The 23,712-nt window shown below is 43.3% G+C and overlaps 1 protein-coding gene across 1 annotated transcript in view; it reads right to left on the bottom strand.

The window, feature by feature from the left end:
* Positions 1–5,358: 5,358 nt before the first annotated feature.
* Positions 5,359–23,712, bottom strand: part of LOC146967467 (heparan sulfate glucosamine 3-O-sulfotransferase 3A1-like) — a 31,075-nt gene continuing 12,721 nt past the window's right edge. Inside the window, exon 2 of the mRNA XM_085762110.1 lies at positions 5,359–7,572. Within this exon, the coding sequence (XP_085618236.1) occupies positions 6,951–7,572 (622 nt within the window). The 3' untranslated portion in view covers positions 5,359–6,950. The remainder of the gene's footprint in view (positions 7,573–23,712) is intronic.

The raw sequence follows: 23,712 nt of genomic DNA, 5'->3' as shown, positions 1-23,712 counted from the left end.
CCAGCCCTTAGTCCACATGAGGGTGAGTAGATAATGAGTGAAATATCATTCTAGGGTGAACTATCCCTTTAAATTTCTAATGACATTAAAAACACAAAAGTTGAGTCAACTGCTCTGTAAATAATTTTGTTACTTACGCACCATGCCCTATAGCAAAGTCTGGTAGCTCTGAGTTTTTACTCAACCTTTGCTTTATTTTTGTTGTATTTTTGTCAGCTACTGATGGATACCTCTGTGGGGAGAGAAGTTTGTTCAGGAGATGAGCTTCTTTAATTGAAAATGGAGCTAGTCAGGCTTTTTAATTCTTTTGCAAGTGGTAGATGAGCTAACAGACAAATACATTTCCCTTTTGGGGTTAATAAAGTATTTGTATCGTATCATAGTAACCTTCCAAACTTCCTTGGGTTTCAGATAACCATAGGAAAGACCGTTAATATTTACATATAACACAACACAATTCTCCAAAACCTCAGCAACACACCCACCTCTAGCATCCATACTAATGCACTCCACTGCGTTTGTGTGAGTAAAAGGCTCCAGAGCTGAGTGGCAGGGCCTTACAGAGCCTCCCACTCAACAGGGCAAACCTCTCCTCCCCTGAGGACGCCCGGACTCGGATCTGGCCGTCTTGTTTAAAGCTCTGTCCCTGCTTTTCGTCCAGGAGAGGGGAAAATTTGAGCTTAACATGAACACGTCTTTAATCATGTGTCAGGATCAATTATCACCCTTTTGAAAGGCAGCAGCTCGTTTGAAGAAGGTTCTCTTTAAGGAGAGATGCGTGAAAACTTCGAAGTCAAAACACACATGTCTGGAAAGAGTCCGAGTCCCAGACAATCTTAATTGCTAATTTTGTGTGTTGTCTGCTGTACTCCAGGCACAGAACTGACAGTTCAAAAGAGCAGTCCCTCGTTTTATTACTCGCATGCAATCCATTGGTGAAATGTCTTTTCATCACGAACAAACAATTGGTCATTTTCATGAGAACGTCTTTAAACTCAAAACCCAACAACTGCTGAACATTTCTGTCTCTGCGTCTTCTTGCCAGCCACAATCTCTCTGTTCTGTCGCAGCGAGGAAAATCAGCTTTGTGGTTTAAAATGAAATATAGAAATAAAAAGTCTCAGAATACAAATCATGCACAGAGAATAACAAGTCGAATTTGTATCATGAATAAAACAGAATTTGCCCATGCCTTGTTCAGCTGTGTGTTTAATGTGAATGCATACGTTAACCTGAGAGCGGAGTGTATAAAACACAGTTATCTCGTTTACATCTGGTCGTAGAAACTTGAAATGCTGCTTTTGAAGTTTGAAGATCTCTCCTTAAGATACAGAGTACACAACAGATGAAGCAAACTTGAAATTGAAAGTGCGACTCAGTCACCCCCTTGGCTGTTTTGATTAAGGCTGTGTGTGGAGCGTGCCTGGCGGAGATATTTGCTCAGACTAGGCCGGGGATTAAGGGCTTCTCTGCCGGGACCCAGAGAAAACACAAGTCTGATCCCCCCTCCATGTCCCTCTACAGGGCACAAGTGGGTGGCGACTGTGCTGGTGCGTGGAAACCCCTTGGGTCAGCATGTGTGTTTGTGTGTGAACGGCTTTATATTTACATGATGGTATGAAGCCATATATGCATTCGAGTGTGTGACTGTGTGTGTGTGCTTAGAGTGCCTTGGTGTGCGCATAGTCGCATACGCTATCGCTGCTGCCTCCCTCTTCAAAGCGATGGCTCTGATCCCTTTACTTCATCATTTTACATGGCCTTTATGATAACCAGGGCACCTCACACGCAAGCACACACACACACACACACATACACACACATTCTCAGTGCCATATTTTTCTAAAGCACTGGGGCTTGTTATCGTACAGCCCACCCATCTTTCACTGCACGTCTGTAACGCCTATGTGTGCAAAAACAGGCTCAGAGTTGCGTGTATGGAGTAGAGGTGTCTGGATGAGTGGGAGTTTTGAAAGCTTAGGTCGAGTTAAAGGGGGGCGGGTGCCAGCTAATTGTGCACATGTGACTTCACACAGGTGCTACGACAACGTCTATATATACTGTATATATGGATGTATGTGTGTGTGCGTGTTTGCGAGGGCGAGTGATGCTATGTCGATGGAATGAGCGTAAAGGAGAATTTAAGAAAAGAAGAAAAAGTGCAGATGAAAGATATTTGTAAAGCTACCAGAAATGCCTGTGTCTCTGTAGCGGCTCGGCTCGGCCCCCTCCCTCACAAAAACCGACCACATGCTGTAAGCTGTTTTTCAATGGATTGGACTTGAAGTTCTCCACAGGTCCGTGCCATCGATACTGAGCTGAATTCTCCCTGACAGGGGTGGTCTGTGCGCCGTCCCGCAGCAGATGTTGCCTTTCCATTCTCTCGTTCATAGTTAGCTGCCCTTCGGAGAATTGAGCAGGAGGATGAAGACTGTCTCTGTTCATTACTGTGAGTAACCGTCGCTGAAGAGGCCCTGCTGCCCCACTCAGGGAAGGAATAACAAGCAAATTGAACAAGTCAACAAATTGACAGCGGCCGGCGCTTCCCTCCGCTCCTACGCCTTTCTTTTTTTTTTTTTAAACGTCGCATTATTTCAGCGAGTGGATGTCTAGTGTGAAAAAGCTTCACAAATCCATAAAGGCTTTCAACAGGTCTCCTCCTCTCATCGTTTGTCTACTCAGTGCCTGTCAAATCAGTCAGCGGGCTGCAGGAGGAAAAGGCCGAGGGACTCCTTTAGCGAAGAAAAACACGCAGGTGCAGTGGAGGAGGAGAGAAAGAGATGGAGATGAGGGAAAAGAGCAACAGAGGCATTTTTAGAAAAGCAGACATGAGGACAGAAGCTGTGGCTGATATATGCAACACACACAGATGAGTGTTTTAACTGTGAAAACACATCAGTGTGTACTGGGCTCGCAGGTACCAGAAGTAAACAGGAAGCAGCTGGTTGCTAAGTTACTGAAAGTACTAGTGTTAAAGAGGAACTATGAAGGATTTTTACCTCAACTATGCTACATTTTTACCTCAATTAAACAGTTTTGGAATTGTGATGGTTAAAGCAGAAGTAAGCGATCCGGTTGTTTTGGCCAACTTCTTGTCAGCCGATGGAGTTAGCAGCCCCCGCCCTCGTCATGGATCTATTGGTCCTCGTCCCTACGTCACCACATTCACGCGCATCCCTTGGCTGCACACACAGCCCTTCATGCCGTTCTCTCTCCTCATTGGATAAAGGTTGTAGGATACAAGGAAAGTATACAAGATGTTTTCTCCTCGGCTTACAGCAGCAGAGTGACTGACAGACCCGTGTTTCAGACAAAACACTGTAAGTGATTGCTGTCGGAAGATATAACTATTTAAGACTTATATTAACACAAACATTCCGCTTACTTCTGCTTTAAATAAATGACTGGTAACTTGTTTTGAGGGAGAATTGAGGCTCTCTGTCTTCCATGTAGCGTCTCGTGGCCCAAAACCAACCTTTGCAAGATCAGCGCCACCGACCCGATGTCCCAGTTCTCATCTTGGCGGCACAGCAGCACAACCAGTAATGTCTTGTTTATGACAGATAAGACTACACAAATATACACATCATAACACTTATATGATATATAACGTTATCCACTACTCCATGGATTGGTTTCTTGCCGGCTTCATTGAAAATAAATGCACATAGCTGAGAGGAGGGTTAGCAAAACGGAGGAAAAGCCACCGATCCAAACATAGTTGCTTGGATCTGATGCTGTTAGTGAAGGTGATGCAAGTGTAGGACACTCCTTGTGGCACAAAACCCAGACTTGGGAGTTGGTGTAAAACAAAATATGGTGACACATTCGTACTGAGTGTTATCCATCAAATCAGTGATTCAGGGAGGTATACATCATGACTGATAAGATTCACCCTAAGTATATGGCAGCAGTTCACCCAGTATCATTAATTAGGTGAATCATTTCTAAGCCCTAAAGAAAAATAAAAGTGAACATCACCATTTACAGCGTATACATTATATATCAGCACTTTGTAGTTAATTTCTTTAGAGGCTTTCAGACTGCTTCCTTAAAGCCGGGCAGACGCTGAGCAGATTAATGTTGATTTTAATGCCAGTTAATTATAGAGTCGAGCCAAATCTCCAGCAGATAGACGGTGATTCGACATTAAGTCTGAGGTGCCCGGATGATCAATGGTCTGACGTTTTGGAGAGAGATCTTCTCACAAAGTTCGGTGAGTTTGAGCTGATTCACGACCCTCCCCTCCCCTCCCCTCCCCTCCCCTCCCCCTCCCCGTACGGCTGCTGTCAGAGGAACTTTATGAAATGAAGTTATTTCACAGTCTCTACTGAGACCGGACAGCTACATAAATATAAGTCAGCTAGGAACGCTGCAGTTTTTGGGATGACATCATCTAGTTTGAGTAAAACTTTATTGGAATTGTCAATGTGCAAAACCTGGCAGGAGTCGCTGTGACTGTGTTGATCAGGTCAGAGTGTGAATGTAATAAAGTTGCATGTTTTGTTCATGTTGAACAGCTGAAAAATGCAGAAGACTGATTTCATAAAAGTATCTCTATGGCTTAGTTAGGAGAATATCTGAATATTGTTTCAGGATCTACTTTCACATGAGATAATTATTCACCAGGAAAGCATTTTTAAGCCACAGGACTTTTACTCCAACTTCTCCGACACTGTAACCACCCTACCCCCCAAAAAAAAGTCTGCACCTCGGAGTCTTCCAGCTGCCAGGAGCTGCCAGCGGAGCTAAAATAAGACTTTCAGATTGCAAGTATCTTTCAAAATCCTCAGCGCCTCCTTTTGACACTGTGCCCTGGAGGCTGGATGGAGATAAGCAGAGACAATATGTGAAGGTGTAAGAGTGGAGATAGGGAGGCAGCAAGGGAGCGCTGTTCTGATTCTGCAGGAAGCTGAGCTTGTTGGATGCGTGAGCAGCACCATAATGACTTTTAATGTGGATATGGTGTCCTTATTACATTATGCACACTGATTTGCATACAGTTTGGAAGTTGAATCATTGCTATGAATAGAAAAGATTAGAAAAAATAACAAAGGCTAATACATATAACATCTTTTATTCAATGAGTGCCTTAAAAATCCCAACAACTTGAAGTAAACAACAGTCAGAACAGCACAGTTAGATTGGTAACATAACTTCCCACCCCTCCCCAAAAAAAGAAAACATTTCTATATTAGGTCTTTTTCTGAAGGAAAAAAAAAGCATTGTTGTATTCTGGGTCTTTTGAGGAACATCTGCTTTTAGAAAGTGGCTCACAATACGAGTAGACAGAAATTAGGAACACAACTCAGCCATTGTTCTCATGCTCCCTGGGTTTAAAAAGAACTTCCACACTCACACACACACACATACACACTCACACCGCCTCGAGGCAAGGAAGGCCAGTGACATCAAGTGTATTCAATTCACAGGGAGGCATGTTGAGGAAATTTGAGTCACAGTTTGGGAAGGCCCAGTGGAGGGTCTCCTCCCTCCACCGGAGTCGCTGTTGCTCGAATAATAACGAGTGCTATCTCTGCCTGTAACTCCATTAACTGAAGGTGAGGAAACAATTCTTGAAATAACAGAAGTCACAGCTCTGGAGGCTGAGACCGGCATGGAGATGAGCGTTCCCACGCTATAGTAAAATACGTATTAGAGTGCATGACCTGAAATTAAACTGTGGATAACATGTTTTTAGTGTTCAGTATAAATCAAACAAAACTCTAAAAAGGCATGGGGGGAGCATAATAATAATAATAATAATAATAATAATAATAATAAAAGAGCAAATAATCACTGAGGAAGTTATTCAAAATACATACATACTGCTTGTGTACCTCTTGAATAAATACATTTCAAAAATACATATATTTTTATCTTTTCATATTCTTTTTGCTAGAAAATTTGAAAGCAGCTATGTATGTTTAAAATATGGCGTTGAATCACTCAGAGCTTTTATCAAAAGCCCAAGAACACAATGGGATTTCACCCATCTTCTCAAAGAAGCACTGCATACAATAGGTACTGTCTCACAGCCAAGTCCCTCAAACTGACAAAGACAAAAAAAAAAAAAAAAAAAATAGTGCAGGGAGACATGACGCAAATCCTTCAATAACTCAATCATCTTTCTTTTCTTGGAGGAAAACACCTCCATGATTGTGGATTAGAGGCGGCTCCAATGATGAAAAGTGGTAACAGTGAAAGATTGCATATCTGAGGTGCCACTGAGGGAGAGACCGGGGCCTCCGTCTCCCCGGGATCAGCCACATATTGCTTAGGTTAGTGCCGAGGCCGTATTTCTACCACAGAGTAACATGGACACTGCTGAGAGGAAAATATAAAATGTTGAGGTTAAAGTCGCAATATTTCTCAAAAACTGGTAAAATAAAAAAAATTATAAAACGTTACCAAAAAAAATTCATGGTTTGATGCGAAAACTTAAGTGAAGTTTTGGTTCTAATATTCTCAAAATATAACAACTTGTTTTCTGGTAAAAAATATTCACATCATACTGCATTTTGAAAAATAAAACTATAATATTTACATATAAAGTATAGATATATAGATTATTAAGAGAACTGCGTTGCAAATTTATAACAAACTATACAATTAAATAAAAGGCACAGTTTTACCAGACTAAAGCCTCCATGTTACAGTAATGTTAAAATAATCGATTCATAAATGAGAAAACAACATAAGGGGTGAAGTATAATAACAACTGAAATGTTTAAATTTAGGCTAATTTTACTAGATCAGATGTGCATATTTTTTGCTTATTATTAGCTTACACAAATTATTAATATGTTTTCCAGTAATCTTTTGCATACTTTTTTTTTTCTTGAAATATTGCAACTTAACTCTCAAAACCTTTTCTTTTTCCCTCCTCCAGCGGCCCTGTTATCCTATTATAGTATCTCCCACAGTCCTCAGTGTCACAGGTAACACATTCAGTCATCCCAGCCAAAAAAGCGCCCCGTCATCTGGTAGAACTTCATGTTGAAGGGCCGGTAGAAGTCCCGTAGCCTCTGCACCACCTCAGGGTCAATGTTGGGATGGGTCCTCCCTTTGGTTTTGCCCAGGCAGTGGGGCTTGCTGCTGCCCTCGGCCTTCTTGAGGCACGGGAAACCCTTGGTCTGGTTGAAGTAAAAGTGTTTGTCTGTGATGATCCTCTTGAGGCCCAGGAAGTCCTGCACGCGGCCCAGCTCTCCGGCCGGGTCGCTGATCAGCCGCTCGCCGCTCACAAACAGGATCTGGTCCATGGGGAAGTACTGCAGCCAGTTGTCCAGGTGCTTGGCGTAGATGCCGATCTGGATGGCGCTCCACGAGGTGTCGATGAGCCCCGTAGTCCTGTTTTTGAAGGTCAGGCTCTCGAAAGAGGGAATGTCGGGCTTCTTCGACAGAGTCTGCGTGTAGTCTGAGATCGCCCTGGTGACGGGGTCCCTCACTACCACGATCAGCTTGGTGCCCCGGGACATGGCGGAGATCCGGGCCGGGGCCTCTCTGGTCACAAAGTAGCTGGGCGTTTTCTCCATGGTGATCTGGCCCTCCAGGGTCTTAGGCATCAGCTCCCTGAAGGAGAAAAGAAGTAGAAGAAGGGAAAGGAGAGAAGTGAGATATTTGCTTGACCCTGCTCCTCTGACTGAAGCGCACTGAGCAACTGACACAGTTGTACAACCTCTCCTGTTACAATAAACATTACAACTGGATGAACTCAGGCTAAGTCACCAAAGACTCTGAATCCAATCAATCAAGAATAACACTGCTAACGGACTGTTTGCACAAGTTTATTTATTTGATCTCTATCAGGTGCGACCACGCTCAGACTCGTCTCTCGATGTAAAGACACTTGTGGTTGATGGTGTGCAGATGCTGCCTCGAGTGTTCCCTAATGTAGCCTGAGGGCTTATGAAATCAAGAACCAACCTCCCCTGGGTGCATTTGAAAAAGTGTGTTTGTGTGTGTGGGGCAGGGGGGGAGTATTCTTCACTCTCACATGGTGCAAAAAGAAGAATCTCAATCTCTATACCCATGCTATGGCACTACGGCATATCAAATATTGATACCGGTGCCCAAAGGCCCTCTCAGCATAATTGATCACCTTCCTGTCCTTTTTCATAGTTTGCAACAAATGACGGAGAAGCATCAAGAAGCTGTTTCAGTTTTCCTGCAGCTGTGCACATGATCTCAAACTTATTTGAAACCAGATTTCGGGGATTTATTTGTAGGTGCACCGCTGCAGTTCAACTAGAGGCACAGACTCTTTTCTAAATGTGCTCACCTCCGTGAAATTAAATCGTAATGATGAAAGTATATTTAGATAGAGACAGTTCAGCTAGGTGAACCCAAAAGTACTAATATTTGATGTTGTATGGATTTTATTTTGCCAGATTTTCCTCATCCTCTGTCCTTATTTGCATCAAACTCACAGACGGGGATGGGAAACAGGCTTACCCCGATTTGGCCATGCCACCCTCCCCCCCACCTTCACTCCCACTACTCTTTCTCCACTTTCCCTCTGCCCTCCCGCCTTCAGGACAGTGACTCTAAGCAAAGCGGGTAAAAGCAGCTCATGAATGATTAACGTGCCCTCCCCCTGCCATTTAGAGCCTCTGCAGAATACAGCTTTAAAATTCACCAAAGTACAGAATGCAGGCGTCAATTATTCATCTGCTTGGCTGGTTGCTGCTGCTGCGAGCGAAGGACCGGCGCTGACAAAGTGGCCCCGGCTGCTCCCAGGGTAGACGCACACAGTTTTCTGCTCGTGACAGAACTGCCGAGACCCTAAAGGAGAGGAACGTCCTCTTGACAAATTTCTGAAGAACGACCAGAGAGAGCGTTCAACACCGTTCAAGATCTGTTTATGCGATCGCGCGGCGCCAAGCATCGGCTCCTTCGGCGGCGATCAAAGTGCGGCTTCTATGCTCACCGGCGTGTGTCGTTGTCTGATGTGATGGGCAGCAGTTTTTCTGCCTTGCAAAGCGGCTGGTAAACAATCATGCTCCGTTTAACATACACACAGTGGAATGAGACGGAGGGCACCCAGATGCTCGCGGATGGGGCCAAGAAGCTTTACACAAACACAGCGCGTTTCTCAAAGACACCAGCTGTCGTGACGAATGTGACGGCTGGTTTCACTGAGGGCTTCTCTCTCCGGCAAGTCCTAAACAACTAAACAACAACATGACATTACAAGCGTTGCTCATTGACAAGGACGTCAGATGAATCACTGTTGCAAAACTTAGAGGATTCTTTGATCTGACACTGCTACGACTGGGGTCTGGTTGGGTTTAGACACAGGAAATGACTTGTTTATAGATCAGGGAATGATCATGATCATGGTCATGTTAAAAGAAACCATTGATCTCCTTTTTCCTCCTGTGGATTTTGCAGGACACCACAACACCTTCCTCCTTTGCTAATTAAGGGGAGACACAAAAATTTTAACTACTATAACACATATCACCATGAAACTTCCCAAAGTTGATCACTTACATTAAGACAAATATTTTTTGTATTACAAGTTTTGTCAAATGTTATGTTTAAATATGTAAATGAGGCAATATGTAATGAAATATACGCTAATTTGCATACATTTCCAGAACCAAAATCTGAACAATGGATAAAGCCCCTTTCAAAGTTCTTATTTTATTTTGTTGACATATTAGAGTCAGAAGTTTTGGATATCCCTTTTTATCAAATGAGAAAATACTGTCACCAGCCCTAAAAAAATCTAATTTCGCCATGTTTTTAGGAATAAAACATTGTATAAATCAGGCTTTGAATGATAGATAAACAATCCCCTCCCCCCCAAAACCTTCAGAATATAGACAGGAATAAAACTGAAAGGTTTGGTGTCTCTAACTGCTGCTGAAGTGGAGACTTTGGGCTCAGAGTCTGAGGAAAAACTTATTTTGAGAAAATGGCCTTTAAAGACTTGTACTGTAAAATTCCATATATTGTTAATGTAAATAGTACTTTTACGATTGGTTGTGGATACGGAGGAGATGACAATTTTTGGAGCCTACATCACTGTTCAAGAGAGAGAGCTTTACAATGATACCTGACATGACATGGGCTTTTTGAAAATTTTGGAGAAATCTACTGATGAAAGAGACAACATGTAAAATAACCACTGTAATGTGGATTTTCTACCATTTATTTCGACTTTTCTGAGAGAATACATGTTAAGGAAGAAAAATAGCGCAAAATCTCAAAATTGATCAGTGCATGAAAAAACAGTGTTTTTGCCTGTAGTGTCTCGCCACGTCAGACTCAGACTTTCTGTCTCTTCGCCACTTCTCCATCCGGTTGTTTTTTTTTTTTTAAGGCCGGTCAAGCTCAGCAGATAAAGCGAACCAGATCTAAAAGGCATAAGTCAATACCTTCAGGGCCAATGTCAAAAACACACACACATTTCTGTGTGGTTGAGTATCCTGAGTGGATTTTTTCTCTGGGAGGAACGGAGCACAGGGTCAGCACAAGTGGGGAGGACACGCAGGAAGCGGTCGATAAGAGCAAGAGCAGCAACACAGGTGCACCGATGTGTCGACATCCGCTGGCAACATCGACCACAACCTGACCCGCCCCGCCGCCAAGTCCTTGCAGTATCGGTGACCTCTTCCACAGCTGTGCAGGAACACGGACAAGGCTCCTTTCCTCTCACATTAGCTCTGCACCACTGCCCCAGGAGTCCAGAGTGAGGCTATGTAATGGTGCTTTCAAACAAAACCCGGTGTCATCGGGGGAAGGCTGCTAAGCTGACAAGTCAATAGTAAAGAACATGGACAGTAATTATTGATAAAAGGAGAGATGTCTGTCTGATGTTGGTGTGCAGGTAGTCTTCCTGCCTGTATTGGCAACATGCTGATTTGGGAACCGCTCGACTTCTGAAACTGCCTCTGCAGAACCGCCACGACTTCATGATGCAAAAAAACAAACAAAAAAAAACCAGGACATTATTGTGTTATGAAAAAGAAATGAAAGGAAGCATCCATATTTGATGGCATGTGTCGAGCTTGTTCCGTGGTCGGCGCACTCACAGCGGTGGTGTGTGGGGGGGCGAGAGGGCAGGGGGCCCGTGGGTTGGGAGGGGTTAAGGGTAGGTGAAGTATAAGTCATATGGTGTGCAACATGAAGATAGGCATATTTAAAGGGATAGTTCAACTGCTCAGAGCTACGCTACGGAGGCTCATGGGATTTCTTGGTTTTCCTCATCAAATTCATCAAATACACAATCCAACAACTCCAAAACGCACTTGTGGACAAATTGTGACCTGCACATTCACCACGATATGAGATAATAACGGAACGTTACGAGACAGAGTTGTTTTAGAGGCAAATGCACCCTAACCCTAACCCTCAATAAAAAACTTCCCACGACTGGAACGCACATCAGCGGTTTTGCATGAATTTACCTCGAAAACAACTCTGTTCCGTTATTATCTCATAGTGTGGTGAATGTGCAGGTCACAACTTGTCCACCAGAGTGTTTTGGAGTTGTTGGATTGTGTATTTGATGAGTTTGATGAGGGAAACCCCATTAGCCTCCGTAGCATAGCTCTGAGCAGCTCACGGCTCTGCTCTGCCGTTCTAAAAATAGCTTGCACCGACAATTAAAGGTAGGAAACCTACTGCTATGACTATAGGGATTATGGCAATGGGCCAATTTGCCAAAATGTTGAACTATCCCTTTAAGTCCAGGTATGGAAGTGCACATGTATTTAGGTTGATGTATTGCAACCCCATGTTAAATATACATAATAAATAATTGAAAATATTATGTTTCCAGAACCAAAAGTACAAAAAGTTTTATAATATCACTAGATTTTAAATCTTTATAGACTAAACAGTTACTGTAATAAAAATAAACTGTTGATTAATTATGTGTCAGTCAAGAAACACTGTAAGTGACTAATGAACACCAGTGTAATACAAGCAATGAACTCCAGTTCTTAGCTTTTTATGTTGTAGTTGGGCAAAGACACAAGAAACAGTTGGGTTTTAAAGTGAGTGAACTACACTGGGGTATTTCTTTCCATTCTACAGCTACGGCATGCTGTGCTTTTGTAATGAAACTTTATTGGCAGCGTAGGTGATGTAACAGATGACAAACCGTCCAAGTGCTTGAGATTTACTGCAGTTCCACATTCTGCTTTGATGTCTTCATCGCGCTGCTAAAATACGACTCCCTAAGCACATTGATGCATGAAACGCAGGCAGCGGGATCCACTCATGAAACAAGACACAGGCCCAAACCCAAATAAGAAACACAGCGCATGAACCCTGGCCTACCTTTAAATCACATCCCCCTTGCTTTGACGTGCAGTTAAGTGCTATATAGCGAAACGGTAAAAAAAAAAAAATATTTAGATGAGTGGGAAATGTGGGCCATCACAAACAAACATCTCGCGCAACATGACAAAACAAAAACATAACACGTGTTGTAATTGTACGTCATCCCTCTCATATGGAACTGACTAGCTGCAAAGAGATGCCAGGACTCATTCAGGCAACTCTACTCCCTATTAAAAAAGAAAAGAAAAAAAAACAACTCCAACGTACACAGTAATGTGCAGTACATCACTCAATGCAGCCTTTGTAGGCGCGTCTATAAAGTAACCACATCGGAATAAAGAGCTTGATGCGTCGCCGCTTTCGTTTTCCCTACTGAGCGAATTTCACTCACAAAAAACTGGCTCGGCTCTGCCTTTATATACTGTACAGGCTGTGACTCATGTCTGCCTGTTTTTTTTTATTTTTATAAATGCCAACAAAGTATGAATGCACCATAAGGTCGGGTGCACACATGATATGACAGCATGAGATATGAACCAGGGAGAGGGGCGGGAAAAAACTAACAAGTGATCAGGTCAGAATGGGCCATTCCCTGGTGTTATCCTGGACCTTTTATAGAAAAGGGCTTTGGATCAGGGCCAACGTCTGTCAATTGACAGGAGTTGTAAAGACATAGAGGCAAGTGGGCATGAGTTCTGTCCACTTCTCCCCCCACAAGCCCTTTGATTCATTTTTCCTCCTCCAGCGGGGAGCCCTGGCAGCATAAATACACTCCCACAGTGTTCCCCCTGCCCTTACCACCAGATAATAATCTTGTAATTGGCTCAATATTTCTGCTGTTTGCAGGCGAAGCGAGGGCCAGCGCCGCTCTCGGTGGCTTGGACTCACCAGATATTTTCCAGGTCAGTGGATGCTGGCGGAGGTCAGAGAGACATGAGGGGGAGGAGGAGGGTGATTTAGGGTAATGGCTGCTGTGCTGTGCTGTGCTGTGCTGTGCTGTGCGGTGAGGGGCGAGGGGGGAGAGCCCACTCCTCTGAACTCGGAGCTTTACTGCTCCGTCAACCTTGTGCAACAACACATAGGGCTTTTACCTGCCCCGCGGGCTGGGGCAGCGCTGCCACACATGAGGCGGGATCTACGTGTGCCACAGCAGCCTCTGCAAATGACTCCCAAGATTCCCACAGAAACGTTAACGAACAGCAAAATGACACGTTTGCTGTAAACTCTGATTCACCTCTTTGCGTAATAAGCACATTTTTTCATCAGCTGAGGCTGGACAGTGAGAGATCCAACTACTGTGTTTTATAATTCAGGGATTATAGACGTGATCCTCCCGGCGGCACCCTGTCCCGATCGGGGCAGTCATCCATTTTATCACCCTGACAGTCTCAGCCCTCCACCGTGAGCCCACCTGACCTTTTTTTTTTTTTTTCCACGGGATTTATAATCCACTGCACTGTGTCACCTTTGTCTGCACACCTGCACTTTACAGCTCTAAATCCTCCCCCGCTGCTGGACAGTTAACTACCTCCTCCAACATGGTGACACAGGATTACTGCTGTCTGAATCGCAGCTTCCATAACAAAATTGAGTATGTGGTGTTGTCTGTTGTTCGGACATCGGCTCAGACCAAGGGCAATCAGTGTGCTCCGCTGCCAGCTTCCTGCTATGACATGCCAAAATGTCTGCTGTGAAAAAGGTCAGCTCCTGCCAAAGCACTGATATTAAATGTTGCTGCCTTTAACTCAAATTAAATTTGGATGGTTTCAGCCTCCCTCTGTACATGAGTGGAGAGCTGTGTTTGAAACGGCAGCCATGCTTTTTGAAAACCAGCTCGGGTTTTGATAAAACCTTGGCCATCGTTTTAGGTTTTGTTTGCACTGATTTCCTCTGGGTTTTTTTCCCCCCAATCATTTAATATAAGGCTGAACAAATAATCAAAATATTATTGAAGTCGCACAAATGTAGAAGCTTTTTTCTTTTTTTAAATTAAAGGTATAATATGTGCTGTCCCAGCTTATTAATCATGCATGTTTGATACAAACCCCTACAAAGATGTTTATCTTTTACTGAAAATAAAATTGTGACTCATTTTCAAAATCGCAATATGCGGTTGTGATTTTTCTCTTCATTATATACAGGCCAAATTTGATATGATGAAGATGGGAAGTCAAAGTCAGGCTTTCTATACAGAACTGACAGTAGCTCTTTTATTTGTGCATTAAAAAAAATGTCCCAAGCAATTTGTAACCAAGACAAAAGTATCCAGGGTGGGCTGCTGGAAATACTGGAGTGAAACTGGAGCGGTACATGGGAACTGTAGGGGGTAGGAAGCAATTTTGAGAGACGTACAATTACTAGATAAGAGAGTCGCCTATTCTTGGAAAACAACATGGGAGGACAGGGTCCACTGTTTTCCTCTGGGAAATGACAAGCTTTTGATAAAGAGCACGTAGGAAACCCTGCATGACACCGGGGACATAAGATAACAATGTCACTGTGGATTAGAAACTAAAAAAAAAAAAAAAAGAAGAAGTCAGCTTTCAAATGAGAGAGTCAGATTGATGATTAGAGGAGGTTCACATTAGAGGGCAAGGATGTGGAGGAGTTTGTGGTGGTTGTGTGTGGAGGGAGAGCGGGATATTGGATGGGAAATGGAAAAAGAAATGTTTGAAATTAAACCTCAGAATCATTAATAAAACAGAGTTTGTTAAAAAGGCATTAAGAGGAAAAGACAAGTGGGAAATGTAGTGTCCTCCCTTCAGACTGAGATGGAGAAGAAAAACAATAAAGGAAAGTTAATCAACAGCACATGAGTGGACTGGAGAAAGTCAACAAGGGAAATTGTACAAAGCCTCGCAAAGTTGTGTTGACTATCCTCATTTGTCGTAAGAGTCATTCAGGCTAGTAGCTGGTGAAAGTATTCAAACACATGCTGGCCCGTTGCCACTGCAATTCATCTCGGCTGAAAGTCTGGATACACTCGGAAAATTTCTACTTTTTTCTTCAATACTCACTCAGATATTAGAGACCTCATAAATAACGTCTGGACAGAAAAAATAATCAGGTCTATGCGATTTGTTACTGGGTGAACTTGATTATAAATGGAGCACAAGAATAATATTGTATCATGCAGCGTAGTTAAAACATTTTTTACATACAATCTTGTATAAATAAATCTCCCTGCTGGACATCCGCCTCACCACTGAACCTCTCTCTTTCTCTTTTTTTCCCCTCTCTATACAACAAGCGCTATGTGATTTAGTAAAACATTTATAGAGTTAGCTTTGCAGGATGTTCTTATAAATTTATCAGCAGTGTTTTTAACAGAATCCTTTTCTTTTTCTTTTTTTTTTTCCTCGGTGTAAGTCCCCAGTTTATTGCATAAGGGGAGAAAAATAAGCTTTATCTTTATGGCAACTTGCTTGTGAATTATTCACCCTCTCTAACTGTGGTGGAAGAGTGGAGTGAGTGAGGGTAGTAAAAAAAAAAAAGAAAGGATGCCGGACACATCCACGCCATATGAAGCCTTTTAGACATCAAGAAGCGGAGACTGCGTATCAGCGTAGAGGAGAGGGGTCGAGAGGAGGAGGGGAGTGGGTGAGCTGGGTGAAAGTGATGAAGAAAGAGTGCAAAAATAGAAATAAAAAAGACACAGTTATGGAATTTCCCATCAACAATTGGTCTTTTATACGATTATATAACAGTACAATAATTCTTGGGGATTCTACAGGTGTTATATAAACCCCTTACTCATCCAAACATACTGTGGAAAATGGAGTCACATGGTAAACTCAGTCCAAATAACTGTTTGTTGTAAATATCAACCACAGTTTACAGACGACTTCCTGGTCCAGCTTTGACTTCCTGAAATTCTAATCGCTGTGTGTGTGCGCAGCTTTCCTGTGCAACGAGGCATCATTATGTGCATTTACTTAAGAAGTGGCTCAGATGGTACGGCTTGTTTACAACCACGTTGCTGCTTTTTTCCAGACCTCAGAAAATGACTTTGATGGGAACGGCGTTTAACATAAGAGCTAAGAATAACAGAGAGAGAGGTGTCGACATCTGGTTGGAGATGACCGCTCACCAAACCCGTCCTGATGTGTGTAAAAATTTCACAGCAGTCCGTCCAATAGATGTCGAGACCTTTTACTTGAAAACCACAAAAGTCAACTTCACGGTGGCACGAGAGAAAAAACGTCATCCTTTTTGAGATCATGGAGAAATGTGTGTAAGTCTATATATATGTATGTCCTACAGCCTAAAGCTAGACATGTGTAACATTGTTTTAGCGATGCCATGATTTGGGTTGCAATACCTCTTTTACACCTCCCCTGGTGGTTTGAGCAATTGAATTTTAATCTGCCCACAACTGCTGCCTTGGTGGATTTATACCTGGGTTTCCATGCAGGCTAGGTGCAGTGACACTGACACACGATCTCTTGGATGCATTTCAGCGGCGAGTATAAAACATGGTGAGAGCGAGCCAACGCGAAAGCCGAATTAGCCGAGACGTGGAACCGATTGTGATTACCGCCTGGAGAGTCTGAAAAACCGGCACAGACGAGGATATATACTTTTTGCATTTAGTGATTCATGTTCCATTAAAGAAAATGACTATAAGACCTAACCACTAAATATAACCCACGGAGGGGCTGTGTATTGTATCTGATGTCATCACGTGGGCTGCGCTGCTCTATGAGTGGATTCTCAGACACAGCGCTCGCATTACTTTTTCATATTTCTCTGACCCACTTGTTCAGAGTTACACCGAGTGTGAGACGGAGCGTGTGGAGATGGCAGCTCCAGTTGGGGATCGGCTTTGGCAACAGCTCTCTGCTATTTTCCTTTCTGCCAAGTCATTTTTTTAAGGTCTCAACAGCTTGTGGGAGATAAGACACCTAAACTTGGGCTTAATACCAAAGCTCATTTTCAAGGTATTGTGTTTCTTGAATGTTCGCTTATACAGTGAAGGTGGCTTCATTAGAGAAATTTCAAGTGGTCTTTCTATAGCGCTCCTTATCCCCTTCTCCTCTCTATAGTTTCTTGCACTGAAATAATCTGAGTGGGGGAGAAAATCACAGAGAACCACTTGACTCAAACGCAAACCATTTCAATGGGTTTTCAAATTCAACATTTAAGCCTGATTTGAATACAAAAAAAAATCCTGTGTCAAATGCTTCAGAGTTAAATTAAATGTGAATTTGTTCAGAGCCAAATGGAAGGCTTTGAGGGGACTGCTCTGCGATAATTACCCATGACAAAAGGCGAGGGTTTTTGTCTTTGGGACCATTACCATGGTGATTTTCAAGCTGCCGAAACATTCAATATAAACATTTCAGGCTGCTGAATATGCCGTATAGACTGTCAGTAAAAAAAAAAGGCCACATTTCTGCTGCTGGCACATGTGTGTGGCACACTGTGTGTGTGTGTGTCTCCTCTGCTGCTTGTTGAGAGAAAAGGCAACTCAAATATTAGAGCTCAGAGAAAAAGACATTAAGGCTTGTGATTAAAAAAATATATATAAAGGCTAAAGTCTGATAACTTAAGCCCAGTTTCGGCTCATTCAACGAACACAGCTGTAAAATGATGGGCTGGCAAAAAGACAATCCCCACCACACCACACCGCACCGCACCGCCCCCCTCCTACACTGAGACACACTGGCACTAGCATTCCTGAACATTTCTCCTCCTCCTCCTCCTCCTCCTCCTTCCGTGGAGTGATGCACTGACTTCACCAGAAACACTTAAACCATTTGACGTTGTCTCCTTTTATTAGGCTGAAAACTGTTCACTTCAGTTTTCATTTTCCCTCTTCCAACATTTTTGGGCTCTTCAGTCATAAAACAGACTCTCCATGAGAACACGCTGCTCTTTTCACATATTCTCTTCCACCTCTCTCTCTTCCTCCTCGGTCCTCAGCTTCTTCGCTTCTTCTATGATCCAATAAGTATGCCGAAATGCAGCCTATTAAACACCGTCTTGTAAAACCAGAGACGATGCTTTCATTACAGTTATCAGTGCAAGGAAAACGTGAGTGGACTTGAGAGGCTCTTCTCGTACACGACACAAAGAGCATTTTGGTTTTCAAACTCTTAGGGATGAGCAGAAATAGTTCAGTTTATTTGTTCAGCTAAAAACGCCTAGTGTGTCTGCTATCATGTTAAATTAATCCCAATATCAATCTTTTTGTCAATGCAGTGTGAAGTATATTCTTATCAAGTGTTGCTCCATTAACCAACCCTGCTATAAACACCCTGAGACGATGATGAACTGCAGCTGATCTCAAGCTCAACACATGAACAATCACCAGTTGATAAAATCTTTCTTTAATCCTTCTTTTTGCTTGCATCTGTTTTCCATTAGAGACAGAACAGTGAGATTCAGTTTCAGCAGAACAGTTGATTAACATCCAGTAGGAAGCTCCTGTAAAAATGAGTGACTTAGTGACCTAATTACCAACAGGGAGGAGGTTTCACCGTTCGGTAGCATTTACAGTAAACGTGGCGTCATTTTTATTACCCTAAAACCCCCGTGAAAAGACCAAAACCAACATTATACTGGCCCGACTCTCAGTACTGTCCACGGTCCCTGACCTCTCTGTGGCAAACCACTGATTGGCTCCTATAGGAGATGGGAATACATGTGAAAATAGCCCATTTATCTGGGTCTATTTCCAGCTGCAGATTAACACATATCTGCTCCATAAGTGAGTGTTTATGGCAGGAGGAACGGTGTGTGTGGGAAGATAGATTAAAGATAAATTCCCCATGTTCATGGTAATGAAGGAACGTGTCGCCCGGTGTAATGGTGTGGCATGTGGATGTGTTTTTAATAGATAATGAACAGCAATGGAGGTTTATAGCACAGCTGGCTACACGCACGGATCGATTCATACATAGTTTTGCTCTTTTCATGGAGTTTTTGCAGAGAATAAGAAAAATATAGAATAGTTTTTGAAACAATAGATGAAGATGGGGTTAAAAACAAAATGAGAGATCTGGGAATTCAAGGAGGAAGGAGGAAGAAGAAGCTGGGCGTGGTGTTTGCCTGCACTGTAAGTGTGTGTGTCATTGTTAACTGCATTATAAATTAGATTGTGTCACACAGCGCTTGCAGAGAATAGGTCACGTGCATCCTGAAAAACCAAAATATTATCCAGAGTGTCTGTTTTAATCTGCCAAAATATTTCTGGTATCTTGCACTTAGCCACAAAACAGGTTGGCACATCGACGCAACTGATAATAACAGGGTGGCATAGAATAGCTGCTTTCTAAATCATACTGTACCGCACCACTCACACATGTGTACACACACACACACACAATTAAAGTAAGAACTTGACAGGTTGAAAGCCCAAGTCTGAGTCTTGTTGGCGTACTTCTGAGAGCTGACTGTAAACCGCCTGGGATTTTCTAAAATAGAACAACTTCTGAAAAGGAGTCATTGTTCTGTTTCAAATGCAAGCATATAGAGATGCCAAAATTAGTCAGGTAGTATCTAAGCCAACCGAGCTGGAGGAGATGGGGGGGTGGGGTGGGGGCTGGCAGATCGCTTCGCTGCGAACTCAGAACATCTTTCTGTTTCACTCTCAGACACCGTGGACTACCTCGGAGCTGGTGTCAGTTTCAGCTGCCATCGCGCTGAATTGCATTACAGTTCCTCCTCTCTTTCTTTCTTTCTTACAGTACTCTGTCTCAGGACCCGCGAGGCAGCAGAGGGGCAAGAGGCAGTAAAACATAATTTCCACATGAAATTCGAGAGCTGTAACATAATGAAAGCCAAATATTTGACAGTTAACTTTAAACAGTTTTAGGTGCACACGGAGTCAAGAGTCTAGGCTTACCTATAGCTGAACAGAAAGTTAACAAGATAGCAAAACAGTGCCGCACATATGCAACACATACGAAAGCTGCGAGGTCGAGTTTCTGTTTAGACTGAATAAAAGGAGGGGGGGTAAGTGGTGAGTGGAGAGGAGAGGAGAGGGGGGAGTATTGTGAGATACTGGGAGAGGAGAGTGCAGAGAACGATGGGGATAAGAGTCAAGCATCAGCTAGGCGGACAGCAGCATCGGGGAGTGTAAAAGTGATTACACTGTCTCCAAGCCCTCTTCCTCTCCGTCTACTGCCTTTCCCCGTTTCATTTTCTTCTTCCCTCCCTCCTCTTCCTCCTTCCCCTCCCTCCCAACATCCATCCTTCCACTCGCAAGCTCAGAATACAAAGCGCCTGGCACCATCGCATCGCTTTCCCTCATCTTTGTGCCAAGCCACGGCGAGAGGGGAGAGCAGCACCCAGCGAGCTCGCGCCCTCTCCGCGCCGTCCTGCCACCGCATGAAGCGGCAGAGATTAGCATGTACGGATGCTCCCTCTTTATCGCGTCTATTTGACATAAACTCGCGACAAACAGGCTCGCACAATCTCTCTGGAGATTTTTTTTTTCTTCCACTCCTATAGCTTGTAGTGCCACAGAGACACAACCAGAGGCGTTCGCTTACTCACATCTACAGTAGGAGCTTTAAATATTTGATAGGTAATTTTTTTTCTTCATCTCTCTTCTTAAACATCCTGGAGAATAAATAATGAGTTTGGTAATAACAAGTTACCATAATGATTTATGCTCAGCAGAGATGAGAATGCATGTAGTTTCAGGAAGAGAGAGACATGGTCGAATGCATGATTTCCATTTTGCGTCCCTTGCATTATCCATTAAATAAATAGTCCACCACGGTAAAAGGGACTTGGGTGCAGCTGATTTCTGTCGAGGCAGCAGGGCCGCGCATAACGAACAGGTGACGCTGTGGCGAGGTGTGTGTGTGTGTGTGTGTGTGTGTGTGGGGGGGGGTCGCGTCGCCCTATCGGCACCAGTTGCACAAGCGCGCGGTGATTGTGAGCAGTGCCAGCGAGGTGGGGCGTGATGAAGAACAGGTTGTCGCTGAAAGAAAAGGTGAAAAATCACCCACTGTGGAATGTCACGGGGAGCTTTAAAACGACACCGAATGGCTGAGGCGGGGGCCAGCGGTTGCCTGGGGCTGGGCTGTGACCCAGAATTCAACAGACAGACCCCCAGTGAGAAAACCAGGAGGCCCCCATCACGGTCGAAACTAAACTGGCCGCACAACAGGGGAAAACACCTCCTCTTCCTCCCCAGACTGCAGAGAGGTAACTCCATCTGGGAAGCTGGATTCGAGGCGCAAGATAATATGAAGTGTAACGGAGAACTGTGGCGTCTGATGAGCCGCTGACAACGTGCTAATGTTTTAGCCTGTCAGCTCTTGTGAGCAAAGACGAATGGTTTCAGAAATAGAAGGTAATTACAGGGCAAAACCTCATTGTCGGGGGTTAGGACCGCGTGTATATGGGGTAGTGGAGCTTTCTTTTCTTTTTTTTCCCCCCTGCCAGTGCTGGAAAGTGAGAAGAGAAGCATAACTGGCACAAAGGCTGCTGCTTTTAGATATCTGATCAGATTTTCTTCATTTGCAATGTCATTAGCTCTCTCTCTTTTATTCTTTTTTAGTTTTATTACCTGTTGTTCTGTTCTCCAGTTTGGTAGTATGGGGTCGGCGTCTTTTCACTCATCATCCCTCACTGGCTTCCCACCCGTGAACTCCTGTCTCAGTTTTATTTATTTTTGAATAATGGCAGCTTAATGTAAATGACTGTTAAAATGACTGGAAACTCCTCAAGATGAAGCTGTTTCTTAAATTACTTCATTCAATCATAAAGAGAAAAAAAAACTAGACAGTATTTTATATCTTTGCTTGTGATGATTGCTGTTGATTACTTTTCTGGTCAATTAACTGGTTAACTGCTATACATATACACACATATGGCCGGATTTAATGATCTTACAATGTTTTTTCTTTCATCAAAATTAAAGATTCTGAGCAAGCTGTGAATAAAAACAAGCTAAATTATCATATATTTAACGGCATAATTGCCTTTATTTGAAATGTCTGGCATATAGAGGCAGATGGGAAACTCAGGGAAAGATGGGTGTTCCCAACCAGGGTCGCTGTCACGGCTACATGATGTGCTTGGTCTTCAACCACTCCACACATAAATCAAGTTTTTGTTTCTCACATATTGATATGAGAAATATCCTTACTAATACCGCGAGCAGGATCTCAGCCGTATAATCATGAGTGACAGGGAAAAAGAGAGAGAAACCATGATACATAGCTAAGCCCTGCTGCCATGGCTTCCAGATGAACCGGTTATTCTGCAGAACTTGCGCTTAATTTTAATACTTTACCTCCAGTGCTGAAATGGTTAAGCCTCAGAGCTGAGCTAGAAGACTGACTTAAAAAAAAAGGCTCTTACACTTGAACAGCTATAGATTAACAGTTATCTCCATGAGGGATGTTGCACTTCATTCTTTTACGAGCAGGTCTGCGGTGTATTTATGTAGGGCATTACGCAGCCAAGGCCCGCGTCCGCTGTTTTCCCGCGCCGTTGCGGTAACGAATGTTTCTAATTCTCGGCGGCGGCTCGTCTGATTACTCAGCCGGCACCGTAAACCCGATCTCATGTAGAGCAGGTGATTGCATGAAGGCAGTTCCCCACGCATATTGTCATGGATATGGCAAATGAGGTGTTCGAGGTGGGGGAGGGGACACATGCTTGATGATTCATGTTATCAATCAGGGGGGTTATTTTTCAATATTTCACATTGATGTAATCGTCCCAAAAACACATTAACATTGAGGGAGTACTCTACAGAGAGATAATGGCTGGATATTTGTGCCCGTTACTCTGCCAGGCTTGAATGACGGATGTGCCTTCCATACAGAGAGAGGCTGTGGCATGAATAAATACGGTCCGTCCAAATCACAATTAGAAAACAAATAAATAGAGTGTAAAGACAATGATGAGGAGGGGCCGGGTGTGAACGATCATTCAAGGGAACACATTTACGGAGAAAAGAAGCAAACCAAAACGAAATGCATATTAATGCCATTCATATTCATGACAGTGGAATATAGAGGCTATTATGAACCACTTTCAATCACATTTGCATTTACATTATGGGCTAATGCAAGAGTAAACCTACAGAGTAAATGGCGTAAAAGTGTTTCAAACAATATGGGGTTTAACAGAGACCTTTACTGTATGCTCGCTCTGGTGAATACCTGTTTCTGTGTATAATGTATCACACTGTGTGCACATGTTTCTCTGCAAAACTGTAGAGTATAGGTTGAGTGCAAACATATGTTTGCGATGGGACGTCCTTTTGATTGTGCCTGCGTGCGCGTGTTTGCCCAAAAGAGCTCTTTTAAAAGGGCCATTTCTGTTGTAATGTGCATCCAAGAGTTCATCAGGGGGAGCTAGAAAAGCACCCGGTGGCACTCATTTGCCAGAAGTAAAAAGCTTTGTGGGTGAGGGGGAAATCCCTCCTGCTGGATTTACGCCTTG

The sequence above is a fragment of the Trachurus japonicus genome, chromosome 19 (assembly GCF_045865225.1).
Source record: "Trachurus japonicus isolate A0001 chromosome 19, Traja_1.0".
In the NCBI taxonomy this organism is placed as follows: domain Eukaryota; kingdom Metazoa; phylum Chordata; class Actinopteri; order Carangiformes; family Carangidae; genus Trachurus; species Trachurus japonicus.
Note: the sequence above shows the minus strand (reverse complement) of the source record. Positions and strands in the feature narration are given on the sequence as shown.